Source organism: Phaseolus vulgaris, chromosome 10 (assembly GCF_051622355.1).
Source record: "Phaseolus vulgaris cultivar YP4 chromosome 10, ASM5162235v1, whole genome shotgun sequence".
In the NCBI taxonomy this organism is placed as follows: Eukaryota; Viridiplantae; Streptophyta; class Magnoliopsida; order Fabales; family Fabaceae; genus Phaseolus; species Phaseolus vulgaris.
The window spans coordinates 30,493,667-30,511,711 of NC_143507.1; the positions used below are offsets into that span (position 1 = coordinate 30,493,667).

General features: G+C 32.1%; 2 protein-coding genes across 2 annotated transcripts; one reads left to right on the top strand and one right to left on the bottom strand.

Moving 5' to 3' along the window:
• Positions 1–2,496: 2,496 nt before the first annotated feature.
• Positions 2,497–4,874, top strand: LOC137819070 (isoleucine N-monooxygenase 2). Its single transcript, XM_068622809.1, has 2 exons — positions 2,497–3,465; positions 4,242–4,874. Exons 1-2 carry the CDS (start codon positions 2,497–2,499, stop codon positions 4,872–4,874), a joined length of 1,602 nt encoding a protein of 533 aa, XP_068478910.1.
• Positions 4,875–12,832: 7,958 nt separating this feature from the next.
• On the bottom strand, positions 12,833–13,288 carry LOC137816095 (uncharacterized). Its single transcript, XM_068619193.1, has one exon. The coding sequence runs from the start codon at positions 13,286–13,288 to the stop codon at positions 12,833–12,835; it is 456 nt and encodes a 151-aa protein (XP_068475294.1).
• Between the last annotated feature and the right edge of the window lie 4,757 nt (positions 13,289–18,045).

Genomic DNA, 18,045 nt, shown 5'->3' on the forward strand with positions numbered 1-18,045 from the left:
GAGCCCTAAGTTACAAAGAAGGAGAAATAGCAAAAACAACCCACAACGTATGCACCAGACAGTTAAAGGATGATGCGAATCGGTTAAAATGCAGGAAAAACCACCAGGAGAAGGAAAGGAAGTACCTTTTTATGATCAGGAAGGCGATGAAGAATGTTGGTGATTCAGAATGTTGAAGAACGCTGAGACCTTTTTTGCATAAGAGAGTTGGAGCGTTTGAGGATACGAAGAAAAATGATGGAACAGTGGAGCGAAAATGGGTTTAAGGGTTTTTCGAAATGGGTTTGGGAAGCGCAAACGTTAACTGAAGATAACCGTTGATGAAGCCACGTGTCGAGCGATGGGTGAGGGGTTTGGTGGAGCGCCAGAGAAGCAGAAAGTACAACCGCTTGAAATTCTGCGCCAGTGCCACGTAGACCGGTATTGACGTCACTCTTTTAGTCTTTTCGCTGGACAAGTCTTCGCTTAAGACAGGGGGGCTTGTGTACCGCCCTGGTAGTCGGAAGTGATGACGTGGCATCAAGCTACGGTGTCGGCGTGTTGACAAGACGCCAGGTTGGCAGAAGGGAAAGAAGTCGGGGGACTCGTGAAGTCGCCAGTTATTAAGTTGGCGTGTTCCGATCTCCAGCATACCAGAATCGGTGATCACCGGGTTAAAGATGAAGTCGCCAGATGTAAACTCAGGCGACCTAGTGATTGGAGATCGCCAGAGCAAGCACATCGCCGGAGATGAAGGTGGTGCAGATTATGAAGGCGGCCGGCGAGACCACAGGGAAGGTGTACGAAGACACCCTAACTCGCAAGTTCCAGTAGAGATCGCACTCCCAAGTTAGCTATGCACTGGGCAGTACCATGCATAAGTAACTTAGCCAAAAGAGAGTCAGAAGCAGCGCCCAACTCAAGGAGGCTCCAGATGATGGCACGTGTACGACTGGATGCGAGCCACGTGTCCAGGTCTGTAACTGCCAGGAGAGAGAAAGTGACCAGGTATAAAAGGGTTTCCCAACGAACTTTCGAGGTACGCACGTTCAGATTATACTCTTTACGCTTGCGAGTTCTTGAGCATACTGTGAGAGAGAACATTGCACGGTTCCTTGAGAGTTCTTGAGTGTTATTGCTCTTAGTATTTGGTGGTTCGGTCACTGACTTGGGCGTTGGAGTGCGATCGGCCGCAGCAGCGCCGCTCTGTTCTTTTGCAGGTTCTTGAGGCGGATCTTGGCGGAGGACGGAGGTTGAAGCGGTGCACACGTCGATCCAAGTTTGACGAGGCAAGTTCCAACGTTCTGGTCAACAGGCAGGATCATATTTCAATTTGTTTTATATTTTGATTTAAAATACTAATATATATTATTATATTATTAAAATACTTGTTAAGTGAACGAATTTTTTTCGGTGGATGTTAAAAAGTATAGTTTTTCAAATTATATATAAGCAACAGCATATGGCTTATTGCTGTCATGTCATGTCATTACCTTAAAAAGAACTTTATTAGTGATAATAAAAGCTGATTATTTTGACAACCACTTACCCACGTTAGAATATAAGTAACACAATTTTTTGGTGGAAAAGATTATGTCATAAACCATACGAGTCAAGTTAAAATAAGTACATAAAACAAATCCTTTAAGGACATGTAATACAATTAACTTTCAATTTTAGAACATGCATTTTATCACGACTTTAAAATAAAAAATCAACAAAATAATAAAAAGCGTGTTAAGAAGTATGGTTTTAGAAAAAAAAAATATAAGATAAAAACGTAAAAAAAAATACTGATTTAGAGAAAAAAATGAGTGTTTTTTTTATCAATAAAATAAGACACTTAAGGGGTGTCTCAACCCTTATACATACCCTTACTTAGTTTAAAAAGTAAAAAAAAATACATAATTATAAGAAAATAAGTGTTAAAATACATAATTGTAAAAAATTTTAAAAAAAATCATGTCTTAAAATATAATTTTAATAAAAATAAAAGGAATAAATAATCTTAAGATTGTGCTGTAAACATGTCTTCATTGTTATGAAATTAGATGTACAAAATAGTCATTCATTTTCATAAATTCTTCAAAATATTTTTAAATATTTAAAATGTATATTATCGTAAAAAGAAACTAAATTTAACAGGAGTGTTAGAGAACACTTCAACATGCTTTTCAATATCAGCATAGACAACCCATTTTTTTATACAATCATATTATAACTCCTAATACTATTATTTTAATATTGTTATTGATAAAAAAAAATGATTATTTTAATATTTTTTTATATCATTTAATTACAAATTTACTCTTTATTACACTATATTTTTCTTTCGATATCAGATATTTCCAGCATAGTGTTTTAGGTTTTGGTGCGTTGCTTTAGCTACACTATATAAATACTAACATTCATGGTAAACCCTTTCTCCAAAACGTGGCTAAAACAAAGCATAGTGTTTATTGAAAAGGTATCCAAATATCTCTATCTTTACCATCACAAAAAGGCCTTTTCCAAGACATGGAACATGCTCCTTCTCTTATGTTGTCAAATCTTCAGAGCCTTTGGTTGTTTCTCTGTTTTACCATTATGCTAAAAGCCCTAATACCTAACTTGATTCAGAAATATTCAAAGAAACAAAAACCAAAACTTCCCCCAGGTCCCAAACCATGGCCTATAGTGGGCAACCTTCCTGAAATGCTTGCAAACAAACCTGCTCATCAATGGATACACAATCTTATGAAAGAAATGAACACTGAAATTGCCTGTATCCGCCTTGGAAATACCTATGTTATCCCAGTGATATGTCCCACCATTGCCAGAGAGTTTTTGAGTGAACAGGATGCAACATTTGCATCAAGATCACTCACCCCATGCACTGATCTCGTCAGTAGCAGATACTTAACCACCATTTTAGTGCCATTTGGGGAGCAATGGAAGAAAATGAAGAAAATCTTAAGCACTGCTTTGCTTTCATCACAGAAGCATCTATGGCTCCATGACAAAAGGACAGAAGAAGCTGACAACCTTATGTTTTACGTCTACAACAAAAGCATAACTGTTAAGGATGGTGTTGGTGGGCTTGTGAATATTAGGAGTGTTGCAAGGCTTTACTGTGCCAATGTAATCAGGAAAATTGTTTTCAATACAAGGTACTTTGGGAAGGGTATGAAGGATGGAGGGCCTAGTTTTAAGGAGATAGAACATGTTGAAGCTGTCTTCGATTTACTTAGGTATCTTTATGCTTTTTCTATTTCTGATTATATGCCATGCTTGAGGAGACTTGACTTAGATGGTCACCAGAAGAAGGTGAAGGAAGCTTTGGACGTCATAAAGAAATATCACGATCCCATCGTTCAAGAAAGAGCTAAACAATGGAATCATACACCAAAGGTTGATGAAGAAGACTGGCTTGATATCTTAATCTCCTTGAAAGATGCCAACAATAATCCATTACTGACACTGGAAGAAATTAATACACAAATTACGGTAATCTTTCACTTTTTGGAAGCCCTAGTCTTTGCATTATCATATTTCAGTTGTTAAGTTTGTTAGATAAGAAAGAACTAAATCATTATTAGACAACTTTCTACAGCAGGGCTTAGGTTATGAAAAATCATTTTCACTTAGGTTATGATAAATCATTTTCACTTAGGTTATGATAAATCATTTTTACCTATCTACTAATTTTTCTAAATAATTGATAGTTAAAACTTAGACATATATAAATTTAAAAACTATTTATTAAAACTAATTTAGATATTAATATTTTTTTTAGTTTCTAAACTAATATATAATTTAACCAATATGAAATAATTAATTATTTTTAGTTTTTAAAATTAATTTTTATTTAATAATATTTTAATATTGAAGTGTTTTATAATTCATCTAGGTCCTCCTAAAAAACTCTTTCATACCTAGTCTCTCTTCCTTAAACACTACTATATTTTATAATGATTTACACTACTATATTTTATAATGATTTGTTGGGAAAGTTGTTTAAAGATATAATATCTCTCTAAGCATAGTTTAAGTACATGTAGACTATATAAATTAACTTACAACTTGCCCATGCAAAAGACAAATCATATTTCATATTGAAATTTAACTTTCCTGTGCCCCGATTAAACTTTGACATGGTTATTTTTCCTCTCATTTAAAAATTTTATTTGCGAAGACCAGGAGGTAGCGAAACCAAATGGTAGTTGTATTTCATTGCATGATCAAAATAAAAAAATGGAAATCTATATTGAATCTGCTTGCAGGAATTAATGATTGCAACAGTGGACAATCCATCAAATGCTTTTGAGTGGGCACTAGCTGAAATGATAAACGAACCAAAGATGCTGGAACGAGCCATTGAAGAATTGGACAGTGTGGTGGGAAAAGAGAGGTTGGTCCAAGAATCAGATATACCAAAGCTCAACTATGTAAAGGCCTGTGCAAGAGAAGCTTTTCGCCTTCATCCCATTGCACCTTTTAATCCTCCCCATGTCTCTATGAGTGATACAACTGTGGGAAATTACTTCATCCCAAAGGGTAGTCATGTAATACTAAGCAGAAAAGAACTTGGAAGAAACCCAAAAGTGTGGAATGAACCCCTCAAGTTTAAACCAGAACGTCACCTTAAGATTGATAATGGGTCTAATGTAGTTTTGACAGAGCCAAATTTGAGGTTCATATCGTTTAGCACAGGAAGGCGTAGTTGTCCCGGAGTTATGCTTGGCAGCACAATGACCGTGATGTTATTTGCTAGGTTGCTCCATGGCTTCACTTGGACTGCACCATCCAATGTTTCTAAAGTAAACGTAGCTGAGTCCAATGATCATATGTTTCTTGCAGACCCACTGGTTGCAGTTGGTAAGCCAAGATTAGCACCACATTTATATCACCTTTAATTTACCTCAAGAATTTACAGAAGCATGACGAAGCAATAAATGTTTAGCTAATTAATGGGAATGACGAGTTCCAGAATAAAAGTCCTAAATGACTGTCATGTGCTATGAAGAAAGACGTGTATGCTTATCTCTTGTTGGCTTTGGGATGATGATATAATAAAAATGGTTTGGAATTTTTCTTTAGTCTGTATATGTTTTTAGTTAATATCGCCGGCAAGAAATTACTGTATGTTACCACCAACTACATAAATTAATTGACATGTTTGGTCAACTTTTTTTATGGCTTGAACGTAAAATTAAAAAGTAATACTTTTAAAGAAATTTTACAGTCTCAAAGCTTCCTTTAACTTGTAAAAATAAACTTTATTTCTTTGTCGTACACATATTTTATTAGGATCTGGAAAGAGGAAGAATAATAAAGTGTGCAAAGCTACTTGGTTCTCAGAGGAAAAGATAAAAAGAAAAAGAAAATCGTATCCAGTGAGAAGTATAGACCATCCCCACATTTCCCAGCCACCACCACACCTTGACTAAGAGCAGAAATAACCAGGGGAGTACATGAAAAATTCTATCCTGCTAACAGTTATAACTGTCTGTCTATTCGCCTTGTACATTTCAAGCTAAAGTAGGTTTGTGGAAGGAGATAACAAATATAAAAATAGCCTAATCAGTAAAAGTGTGGCGCCTAATTGGGAATTTCAATGCAGTGAGGCTAACAAATGAAAGGAAAGGCTTAAGCTAAAGAGGTAGTAAAGATATAAATAACAAGGTTTAATAATTTCATAGACAAAAAAATATTTGTATTGGATTAATAGATGCACTTTTCACCGAATAGTGTATATTTAAATTAGGGAGGTATATGATCATTGTGTAATTTTTCTAAAAATGTCATGTAACCTAAACCTTTTAGGGTTTTAGGAGTTAGTAGAAAATAGGTGGAAAAATTACCGTGTGCATGGAATATGGTTTGGTTAGATTAAAAGAAAATTGAAAGAAAAAAGATATAAAGATTTGGAATAAGGAAGTTTTTAGGTGCTTGTTATGGTGGTGATTGGTGGTCATTGCAAAGTCCAATCTAATATAATCCAATCCAATTCATTAAAATAGATTCTATTTAAAATTTATATCTTAAATTTATTTAGATTTTTTCAAATTTATTTAAAATAGATTACATCTCTCTGTCTCGATTTAGACACTGGTTGATCTGACTGAACCTGAACCTCGATCGACCCAGCTAGACCTAGACATGGCTTAATTTGGCTTGACCTGGACCCAGGCCGACTCAGTTTGACTTGGACTTGGACTGACTCGGATCTAACCTGGGCCTGGGCCGACTTGGCTTAACCTGGATCCGGCCCGACTTGAGTCCGAGTGAACTTAGCTCGACTTGGGCCAAGTGTCGACTCAGTTTGACGTGGTAGCAGGCCAAATCGACTCAACATGGACTCGCACTACAAGAAAAACGCGAATTACATACAAATTTTTTCCGTATGTAAATATTAGCACCATAAAATAAAATTAGCAGTGAATGGGATTCAAAGCCAGGTTCCTTCAGCAATCCTTCAGCAACCAAGTAAAATTTAACCATTACACCAAGCAAATTCTTTAGTTTTATTATGATTTTTATTATACTTATTATTATTAATAATACTAACAATATTAATAATACTAAAAATATTAATAATATTAATAATACTAACAATATTAATAATATTAATAATACTAACAATACTAACAATATTAATAATACTAACAATATTAATAATATTAATAATACTAACAATATTAATAATATTAATAATACTAACAATATTAATAATACTAACAATAATAATAATACTAACAATATTAATGATACTAACAATATTAACATATGAATCACATTTAATTTATCTATAATCTACTTGAATCTAAACATAATTTATTATATTATCTATTAGTATGAATCAAATTTAATATATGTCATACTCATAGTCATCATATTACCTATTACATTAAAATCAACTATCATATTAATTATTATTTTACGATCATATTGACTTAATTAAGTTCATTATAGGTAGTTGGTTTTACTTGTGTGTTATAGTAAAGAATATTGTCAACAAACAATATTATCTTTTAACATAAAATGATGACTTTTACATTAACTATTAATTAAATCTCTAATACAGATTACTAGTTAGCATATCATTATAGTTTAAACTATATTAATTATTCCATAAATCTATGTAAAAGGTTGTTACTAAATAACCTTTTCTACTAATATATAATATAAATCATAATGACAAAGTGATTAAATAATTTATAATTTAAAATATTTTAAAAATTATACATTATATCAATTTTAATCTATGTAAGTAAATATTTGAAAATAAGATTTTTTTTATCGACAAAGAATAAAAAAAATTAAACAAAACATTTTAAGGATATTTCAATCCTTATACAAGAATCTCAAATCAGAAAAGAAGTGTAAGATACAAGCACCTATATAGCCATCTAACAAAAACTTCACAACTACCTATAATAACCTATATTTGAAAATAAGATATCAAATAATTTTATATTAATATATATATATATATATAATATGAAAGTAAATTTAAATTTAACCATGAGTTTTAAAAAATTAATGATTAAATAAAGAAATATATTAATCAATATATATGTATTTATAGTATTAAAGTTATATTAATATTATATAATTTCTTTCTTTTTCTCTCTATCTATCTATATCCGGATAAAAGTAATATTACTCAAGTCAAATAAAACTACTATACACACACAATAAATATCTAAATGTATATTTATATCAAAATTAATCTATACCTATATATAAAAGGGATTCCCCTCTTAACTGCTCTTAATTTTTTTTCCTATTTTATCCTTATATTAATATTTAATTTTATTATTGTATTATGGTTTTTGTGTCATTTCTTATTCTCCTCTTAACTGCTCTTAATTTTTTTTCCTATTTTATTCTTATATTAATATTTAATTTTATTATTGTATTATGGTCATTGTGTCATTTCTTATTCTCCTTTTAACTGCTCTTAATTTGTTTTTCCATTTTATCTTTACTTAATAATTTATTGTATTAATTTATTTTGTTTGTTATTATTTAACTGGAGAGTGGAGAGTGAAGAGTGGGGAGTGGAGAGAGTGGAGAAATTGATTAGTTACTTTTCTGTTTTAAAGAACTTCTTCTCTATGGAGAGTGGAGATGATTTGGTACGTTACTTTTCTGATTTAAACTGATATTCTCCACTAGACATAATTCACGTATCCTACTTCCCACTTTCTCTTTCCTATATAGGTACCTACTTCTCACTTTCTCTCTCCACTACACATAACACATTTTTTTTTTACCATACTTCTCACTTTCTTTTCTCTTTCCTTTTCACTTTCATGGAAAATCATACTTTCATTTCTTTGATTAATCTTGCACTTTTCATTGATTCTTTGTGAGTTTTTGGGTTTTTTTTTTTTTTTGCAGTGGCTTTGGATCGGTGATTGAGAAAATCTCGACAAACTATGGTGTTCTAGGAGCATCTCTTCAAGGTTTATTTGTTTTCAAGAAACTATGCAGGTTTTGTTGTCTAATGATTATGAAGGTTTTGTTGTGTCTAATGAGGGTCTAGCCTATACTCAAGATTGAAAAAGATATTGATGTAAGTTCTTTAGAAGAAGAATTTGTCGAAGACCTTCTTGAGCAACATAATGAGATTGAGTTTGCAAATCAATGACATATGATCTTAACAACCTACTTTTGCGTTGTTCCCTATTTGTTTTCTTCCTTTTCTTCTTCTTTGGGCAATTCATTATCCACCATGAATTTGAATTATATGCATATATATTACGGTATGTAGATGTACAATACATTTCATTTATTTCTTCTGGGGAGAAGAATACTGTGCAATTTTGAGAGAAAGTTGGTTGCGAAAGAATCCTATTTCAATGGGTATCAAAAAAGTGCAACAAATCTAATACATATACCTCAAATTTTTATATCTTAATTATAAAGCATTAAAGTTAAATACATATTAATTATTGTTTTTATGATCATTTAATATTTGTTGTGATTTTCTTCTGCCTATCATAATTATGTGGTGTTGTGACCGATAACTTCTCATACTCTAATTTCACCTCCGCAATCATAGAATAATGTTTTTTCATCATTACTCTAATTCAAATTTGAACAGCAAAATTAGTATGTAAAATGTTTCAATTTTTTATTTTATGCATTATCTTATTTTGGTTTATATTTTTATTTATGAAGATATGATTTTTTTTTTATATTGTGGAACATAATTTAATGAGAGGTCTTTTAAAATTATTATGTAAACCATAATAAACATAATTTTACTAAATTTAATGAGTTTTAATAATATTCAATCAATATGCATTTAAAAAAATATTTTTATGACATAATTTTCACAATCTATGTTAAAACAAAATGACTATATATATATGATCGTCTATATATTTGATTTAAAAGGTTAAATATTACTATAATCACTAAAACAATGTATTAATTAAGACCTAAGTTTCTTTTAGTTTGAAATACTAATTAAAATCAAACTACTATCGATTTGATGCATAGTCAAATCAGTAAAAATAAAAAATATTGATACATAATAATAATAACATTAACAGCAAAAATAAAAAAATAAAAAACACAATAATTATAAAAATAAAATATTAGATATATAATAATAAAAATAAAATATAGATATACATTAAAAACAAAAATAAAAAATGCGGATACACAGGCGCTCTCGCGCCTGTGTTCCCGCTAGTATTAATAATATGAATATAATATTGATAATATGAATATAATATTAATAATATGAATATTAATACTAATAATATTAATAATAATATTAATAAATATTAATAATAATGTGAATATTAATACTAATAATATTAATAATAATATTAATAATATTAATAATAATATTAATAATAATGTTAATAATAATATTAATAATAATATTAATAATAATATTAATAAATATTAATAATATGAATATAATGTTAATAATAATATTAATTATAACATTAATAAATATTAATAATATGAATAATATTAATAAATATTAATAATATGAATAATATTAATAAATATTAATAATATTAATAATATTAATAAATATTAATAATATTAATAATATAAATATAATTTATTTTATTATTATTATTATTAATAATTATATTAATATGTATAAATTATATTAATATGTATAAATTATAATAAAAATGATAATATGACCAAAGAACTTGTCTGGTCTAGTGGTCAATGCTTCCCCTGGTAACTGGAAAGACTTGGGTTTGAATCCTGGTTGCTGCAGTTTGCTTTGTGGTAAATAATAATTAGTAATAATGAAAAAATTAAAAAATAAATCTTTTACATTACATACGGATATAGGCCACATGGGCTTGGGTCGAATTGGCTCTATATGGGTTCTAGCCAAATTGGATCGACCTAGGCCCAGACTAACTTAGCTCGACCTAGTACTAGGCTAACTCGAGTCGACTGGGGCTCGAGAGGACTAAACTCAACATGAGCCTAGGTCGACTCGTCTCGACCTTGGCCCGGGCTGACTCGACTCGACTTGGACCTTGGTTGACTCAGCTATGCTTGGACCTGGGCTAACTCGACCTGGTACCAGGCCAACTCAACTTGACCTAGCCTAGGCTGACCCGACTTGGCTCGACCAAGGCCGAGGCTGATTCGGCTCGGATCAACCTAGGCACGGGTCGACTCGTATCTACCTGGGTACACGCGAACTCAAATCTACCTAGGTCTAGGCCGACTCGGCTTGACAAAGAGGGCTTAAAATACTTCCTTGAGATCTTGGATATGTTTTAGACATGAGTCAGATTTGACTACAAAGTCATCTACATAAACCTCGATGTTTTGGTCAAGCATCCCTTTGAAGATGTAATCCATCAGCCCCTTATAAGTGGCACCAACGTTTTTAAAGTCGAACGACATGACCTCATAATAGAAGTTGTCACAGTCAGTCACGAACATTGTTTTTTCCTTGTCTCTCGGGTACATCGGGATTTGATTGTATCATGAGTATGCATCCAAAAAACTCAAAATATGGTGGGCCGGTCGTTCCATCTATTAGGTGATCAATGTTTGGTAAAGGATAGAAATCCTTCGGACAAGCTTTGTTATGGTCGGGGTAGTGAGTACATATCCTCCATTTTCCATTTGATTTTTTATCCATGACTACATTAGCTAACCGTGTGGTGTAGTGAGCTTTCTTAATAAAACCGACTTTGACTAATTTATCAGCTTCTTATCATGCGACATCACATTTTTCCTCACCCATTTTTCGTTTCTTCTGAGCGAATGATTTTGCTTCTTTGTATACTGAAAGATGATGTATAATGATGTTCGAGCTCACTCCGAGCATATTTGAAGTTGTCCAAGCAAACAAACCAGCCTTATCAATTAATGTTTGACTCACTAGTTTATCGTCGACTGACTTTAAATAACTCTTTATGTGTGTTGTATGTTCTTCATCACGTAGGGGTAACGAGTGAAGGCCTTCGCTTGGTTCAATGAGAGCTTCGTTTAGCCGAGGTTCGAGATTGACTAGAGCAACCATATGCGCTCTTCTTGGGGACTTTATCTCTTGGGAGCGATCTCTGGTCGGTCCTCTAGACCCTAGTGAACGTCCTCTTCTTTCGATTGACCCTCCGCGTGGTGATGCTCTGTAAATTCGGTTGGTTGGTTAGACTTTCAAACTTGCAACATAGCATTCGCGAGCTATCTTTTGATAAACATGGACTATAACTATATCACCTACCGTTGAGGGAAACTTCATGGCAAGGTGTGGTGTGGACACTATTGCTTTAAGGCAGTTAATGGAAGATCGATCGAGCAATATATTATTGGAGGTATTCAGGTTAACTAGAAGGTACCTGATCTTGATAGTTTTGCAAAGATATCTACCTTTCCAAATGTGGTATATAAACCGATGTACCCCCGCGTGTCCACTCGTTCTCCCGGAAAACCTACAATCTAGTCGTCATAAGGTTGGATTTCTGATTTTGGAATCCTCATCCTTTTGAAAGTTTTCTAGTATAAATTGTCGATCGAGCTGTCCTGATCTGCCAAAACATTGGTAATGGTGAATTTATCAATTTCTACAATGATGACCATAGGATCATCTTGGGCTAGATCAATAGTAGTAAAATCATCATCTGTAAAAGGAATTGGAGGTATCCTCAATTGGTCCCTCGTAGTTGCTGAGTGGGCCAATTGACTATCCCGAAGATGTTTCTTGCGGGCAAAACTAGAACATCCTCCGCATGCGAATCCTCTAGCAATTGTATTTATATGTCCAACAACATGTCTCGCACAATTTCTGAGACTTTTACCTTTTAGGGAAGGGTTTCGACGTGAACGCCCCTGTATTTGAATACCTTCACCTAGTGGAAATCCTCCGGCGATTGTATTTATGACCTCGCGAACGTTACGTCTTGAGTGATTGTCTCACTAAGGGCTTTCACTCTGAGGTTGAGCTCATCGTCTAGGGCTTTCGCTCCTTCTTTGTTGTTTTGTAGGGCGTCAGTCGTCCTCAAAGTGTCGTGATCCCTCCCAGTCACGTCAAAGGTATGACTCTCTCTACTATTTGGAAGGGTACCTCTCCCTTTGTGGGGATCGATACGAGCTTTTGTTTGTCGTTTGGGTAAATTTGCGCAAATGACCAGTTTGAACAAGTTCTCCAAAGTTGCGACGATATCGACAGTTTTTTGACATGCTCGCATTTCTTGGACTCTAACTTTTTCAATGTCGGGATCAGATCGGCATGCAGGGTTTCATCCATGATTTTACCCCTATCATCATTTAATGGGGTGTAGGTATGAAACCGAGGGCCTCGGTTCTCCTTGAATTTATCAAACCAGCCAGGTACATGTCGGTTACTTCGTTCCTTCTCCTTTCACTTGTCTCCTCCGCTTTTTGCCCGAGCATTCTTGTGAAAATCGCAAAGCTCTTCATTTTGCTTGAACTTGGTTTCTTGATTCCAGAATTCATCAAGATTCTTGGTCGATTTCTTTATCAAGCTATCGGTGAACTGGCCAGGTTGGAGTGTCGAGATTAAATTATGCATGGCTATCTCCGGCATGAGGTTTTTGATGCTTTGAGATATTTTTCTAAAACTCTCCATGAATGCTCGTAAAGGTTCTCCCTTCTTTTGTCTGATGTTGAGAAGAGCTATAGACGACATACGGTGCGGTCGACTTGTTGCGTACTGAGTGCTAAACTTTGTCGAGAAAGTTTTGAAACTCTCAACAGAGTTGGGAGAAAGTTGGGTAAACCAACTAAGCATTCCCTCTTTAAGAGAAGTGGGGAAAACCTTGCACCATATTGCTTTATCTGTGATGTATAGATTCATCTGCGTTTTATAAACGTTCATGTGCTCGTCCGGATCTATAGAACCATTGTAGAGTTTGATGTTGAGTCCCTTTCATTTGGATGGGTGTTGTGCCTCCATGATCTCATCAGTGAAAGGGTTTCCCTTTGGGTCATCATCATCGTGAGTTATGTGAGTCCGTTTGGTTTGTTGTATTCCTTGTGGAAACCATTGTTTGTTGAAATTTATCTTAGTTCCACGATGGGCGTCAATTGTACTTGTATAGACAAAGTGAACCTAGATAGTACTTGGAACTGGTTGTACAAATGTTGATGTGTTGGTTGCCTCCTGACTCCTCACTTCAAGTCTCCTCCTTTAATTACTAGTGCTCAGTCGGGGTTGACCTGAAAAAGGTACTTTGATAATCATGTAAGTACTTTGTGTTAAGAGTGTATAATGAGAACTAATTAAAGTGTATTGTAGAGGGTTTATTTATAGTGTTTAGTCATGAGCCTTTGTTGTAATGGACCGACTTAGTGTTAGCTTATTTCTAGCATGATCCCTGATTTATAGGGAGGTATGTTAATATATTTGGATAATGTTAGAATATCTCTAATAAGTGAATATCTTCCACTAAATCAGTGTTAGCTGATTTCTCGGGAGGTGTCAACCAGATTCATTGGGATATGATCATGATTCATAGGAAAATTCTATATTTGTCATTGTTGTCATTTATTGAGAGTCTTTAATGCATATCAATATGGTTGGTCGGTCACCGAGACCGAGTGATTGACTCGTTCGGTACCGAGATACATCTATAATAGTGTTTACTATTATTTTTTTTTAAATTGTGTTTTCTTCCATTATTTATCTTTTTAAATGTGATCAGATGTTTTTTTTTTTCTAAAGACACTACAAGAAAACCATTCAATAAAAAATAATTTTAGAGAGCAAAATAATTAGTTACTATATTGACTAAATTAGTGACTAAACAAATTATTGCTATATAAACTAGTTTCTATTATTAATAAAAATTTATAAAATAGTTTCTAAATTGTTATCTAATCATTAGCTATCAAGGTTTTAATTGCTAACTATTTTATAATCTAAATTAGTCTTTATTAATTTTTTGGAGATTAAATTAGAATCTTAACTATTAGCTAAAACATTGATAGCTAATTCAATACAACTTAAAAACTATTTTATAAATTTTTATTAATAATAGAAATCACTTTAGATATTAATAAATTGCTACTCTCTTAAATAGTATTTAATTTAATTAATATAGTGATTAATTATTATTTTTCTCTATATTTAGTTGTTATATTTAATGATTTTCTTGTAATAATAATGAGTTTAGAAAAATACTCTTAAGAAGCAACTATGTGATTTTAGAATAAAAGGCTGATGATAATTCACCACATAAAATACATTCAGTTAATAACTCAAAATAATATTATTTTACTTTTTAACTTAAAATTTTGATATATATTATTATATTATAATTGTGAGGTGGTGTATATTTTTTAAGAGTATCATAAAACAAAAATAATTAGCGGGGAGAGGCATACAGATGTGTGAGAAAACAAAATTATATATAAAGCAACAAATTCTATGGTTTTTGCGGTCATTACCTCAAAAGCACTTTATTAGTGATAATAACGGCTGATTATTTTGACAACCACTTAATTAGCGACGTTAGAATATAAACCCTATGAGTCCAGTCAAATAGCTACAGACAAAAAACCTTAAGCACATAAATATCATTAACTTTCAATCTATGTAGCACACATATGGTTACTGATACGACACGGACACGAATCTATATATTATATAATTTTGAATTGTATAAATTGAAAATAAATATTTATGTTCAAAAATATGTTTCAGATTCTTTTGGGAGTAGAAAGATATTCTTTATCACTGGTTCAAAAGAATTTGTTCCTTACTTTTATAATCATAATAAAAATTTATACAATACATTTGAGTTTTTAGAAAATTATTATATTTATACCTTTTAAAATTGTGTTAGAACCATACTAGAATTTTCAAAAATCCAACAAATATTTTTTGAATTGAACATTTCGCCGATAAGTGTACTACGAGTGTCCTACGAGTGTCGACACCGATACGTGTGTCCAACACGAATACGCCCATTTCAGAGAGGTGTTTGAGTCTCATAACTTTCAATTTTAGAACGTGCATTTTATCACGACTTTAAAATAAAAAATAATAAAAAGCGTGAAGTATGCTCTCAGAAAAAATATAAGATAAGAACGACTGAAACAAAAAAAAAAATACTAATTTAAAGAAAAAAAACGTGTTAAAATACATGATTATTTTTGGAATGCATATATTTCACTTCTCTATACTCCTTATTAATCGTATTATGGATTATAATCAGGATATATATAAGAAAAAATAATTATTTTTCATAGATTAAAATTAATTTAAGAATAAATTAAATTAATTTGTAAAATAATTTTAATGAAAAATTAAATAAAGACAATAAGACAAATAAAAGAACTTTCTCTAATGTGTAGCACCCATAAATACAACAAAGATGAACAATTGAATCCCAAAAATCTAATTAGATTAATCTTCCTTTGCATTTAGTAATAGTAATAAAATTCTATATTGATGCACGTCAATACCATTACATTTTCTTGGGTTGAACTATTTTGGAGGTCATCTCGTTGGAAGCAACTAATTTAGGACTTGTTGCATCAATTGCATATTTGATATAAGAGAATCATTCTAAAAGACCATAATTTTTAGGAGGCAATTAGTTGTTTTTTTTTTTTTTGTAACAAATCATCTGATTCATGAACATCCTTCAAAGAGGGCATATAAAAAAATAACATAATGTATGATTATTTAAATGGATTTTTTAACTTAATTTTATAGATATTGTAAAATTATGTAGATTTAAATAATTATTTAATGAAATTTACTACAATAATAAAGTTACTAGAGTAGTTATTTAATCTAATTTTGTGGATCTAGCAATTAGTTTTATGTTTTGTGATTTTTTCTCCATATAAATTATTATATCATATGAGTTTTATTATAAGCTTTTGATATTTTAGTTTAGATTGTATTTTTATATTTTTTTATTGGTGAAATAGAATATATAAATATGGAAATACTCTAGGTACCCAACCTTTATACAAATATGAAAGATAAAAAAATATGGTTCCATACCAAAGGTGACAAATCTTAACAAGTTACAAATATTAGAATCCCCTCCCGTCTGAAAAAAAAAAAAAAAAAAACCAACTAGTCATTCCCATATGTGAGGTATGACCTTCCCTATCATCATACTTCTATCTTGTATCTACCTTGCCTTTGTCTATATGAGATGAATATGGAATGTCTATCATCCATTAACTGAAAAATATAGGTATTACAACAAACTATTAAATCGGTTAAATTAAAATCGATGTAAAGCATCACGCGGTGATATTTTTGTAATTTTTGACATAAATACTACATCGGTTGTATAAATGAAATCGTTACACATTAAGCGATGACAATTTTGCAATTTTTGTCATAGATATTACATCGATTGTACTCACAATCAATGTAATATGTTCAAAATCACAATAAAGAAAAACACATATAACATTGGTTGCATAACCAATGTTATATGTGTTGTTTTAAACTTTTAGGTTTCGCGTTTTGATGTTCACTTTCCTCTTGCGCGCTCTTTTGATTTCTTTTCTCCCTCGTTGCAGTGTGCACTCATGATTATTTGTATTTTCGTTTTTTATTTGGTTATTTGGATCTTCGGTGACGTTGGCTATGTTGGTGGGTGGTGCAAGACATTTGCCACTTCTTCTCCCTCATTGCGTCGTGTGCAGTTCATAGTTAACGTGTTTTTCATTTTTGTATGTAAAAGTTCATTGATTGTTTGCAAATAAATTATTTGAGTTTTGTAGGAATGTCGTCCTAATCTTCCAAGAGACAGTGTAGTCGTTGACAGGGTAAGGGAAGAGACCATGCAAATGATTTATTTCCTGATGCACCAATTCCTAGTATTGAGGATGTCCTTAATCAATCTTGACTTTTTCCTGAATGGTACTAGATGGTGGAGTTTGGAAGGGGATTTTCTCACAGATTATTCGTGCCCTCTAAATTAATGTATTTCAGGTTCTATGACTCAGCAGGGTTTGAGTTTCAAAATCATTTGGGACGTTCAAGATTAAAACAATTTCTGATACTGAAATATGGATGTTTTGAGGAAATCATCAGAGTATTTTATGCAAATCATAGGATCATAGATGATGACATCCTCTCTTCTGAGGCCAACCGGAAGAAGATTATTGTACACCTTGCATATTGGAGGTCATTGGCTAAATTGAAGTACTAGAGACTTCAATTGAATGTTACAATCCCTTTTGAGCAGTTGAACTTTGACTGTGATATGACATTAGCAGACATGATGCGACCAGGGATGCAGACTCAAAATGTTAGGAATTTATGTGGTATGTTAGTGAATGACAGACTACTTCACTACACCTTTGTTCACATTTTGAGTCCTTGTCGAAGTAATTATTCTCAATTGCAGCACAAAGGTATTTTCATGTTATGAACGATAAAGAACAATATTGGGATTAATTGACTACATTACACAATGAAACACATGATCAAATGTTGGGGCAACAACATGTCTCTTCCTTATGTCATGCTCATCTCACAGATGATGATTTCATTTGAAATCATTTACCGCTGGAATCATATCTCGAGCTCGAATGGTCCCACGTTTTTTTAGGAAAAAACATTGAAAAAGTTAAATA

Bases quoted from the DNA above. Each gene is read 5' to 3' on its own strand.
- LOC137819070 (XM_068622809.1), top strand. From the start codon at position 2,497: ATGGAACATGCTCCTTCTCTTATGTTGTCAAATCTTCAGAGCCTTTGG. The intron at 3,466-4,241 runs GTAATCTTTCAC...ATCTGCTTGCAG, and splicing joins AAATTAATACACAAATTACG to GAATTAATGATTGCAACAGT.
- LOC137816095 (XM_068619193.1), bottom strand. From the start codon at position 13,288: ATGAATCTATACATCACAGATAAAGCAATATGGTGCAAGGTTTTCCCC.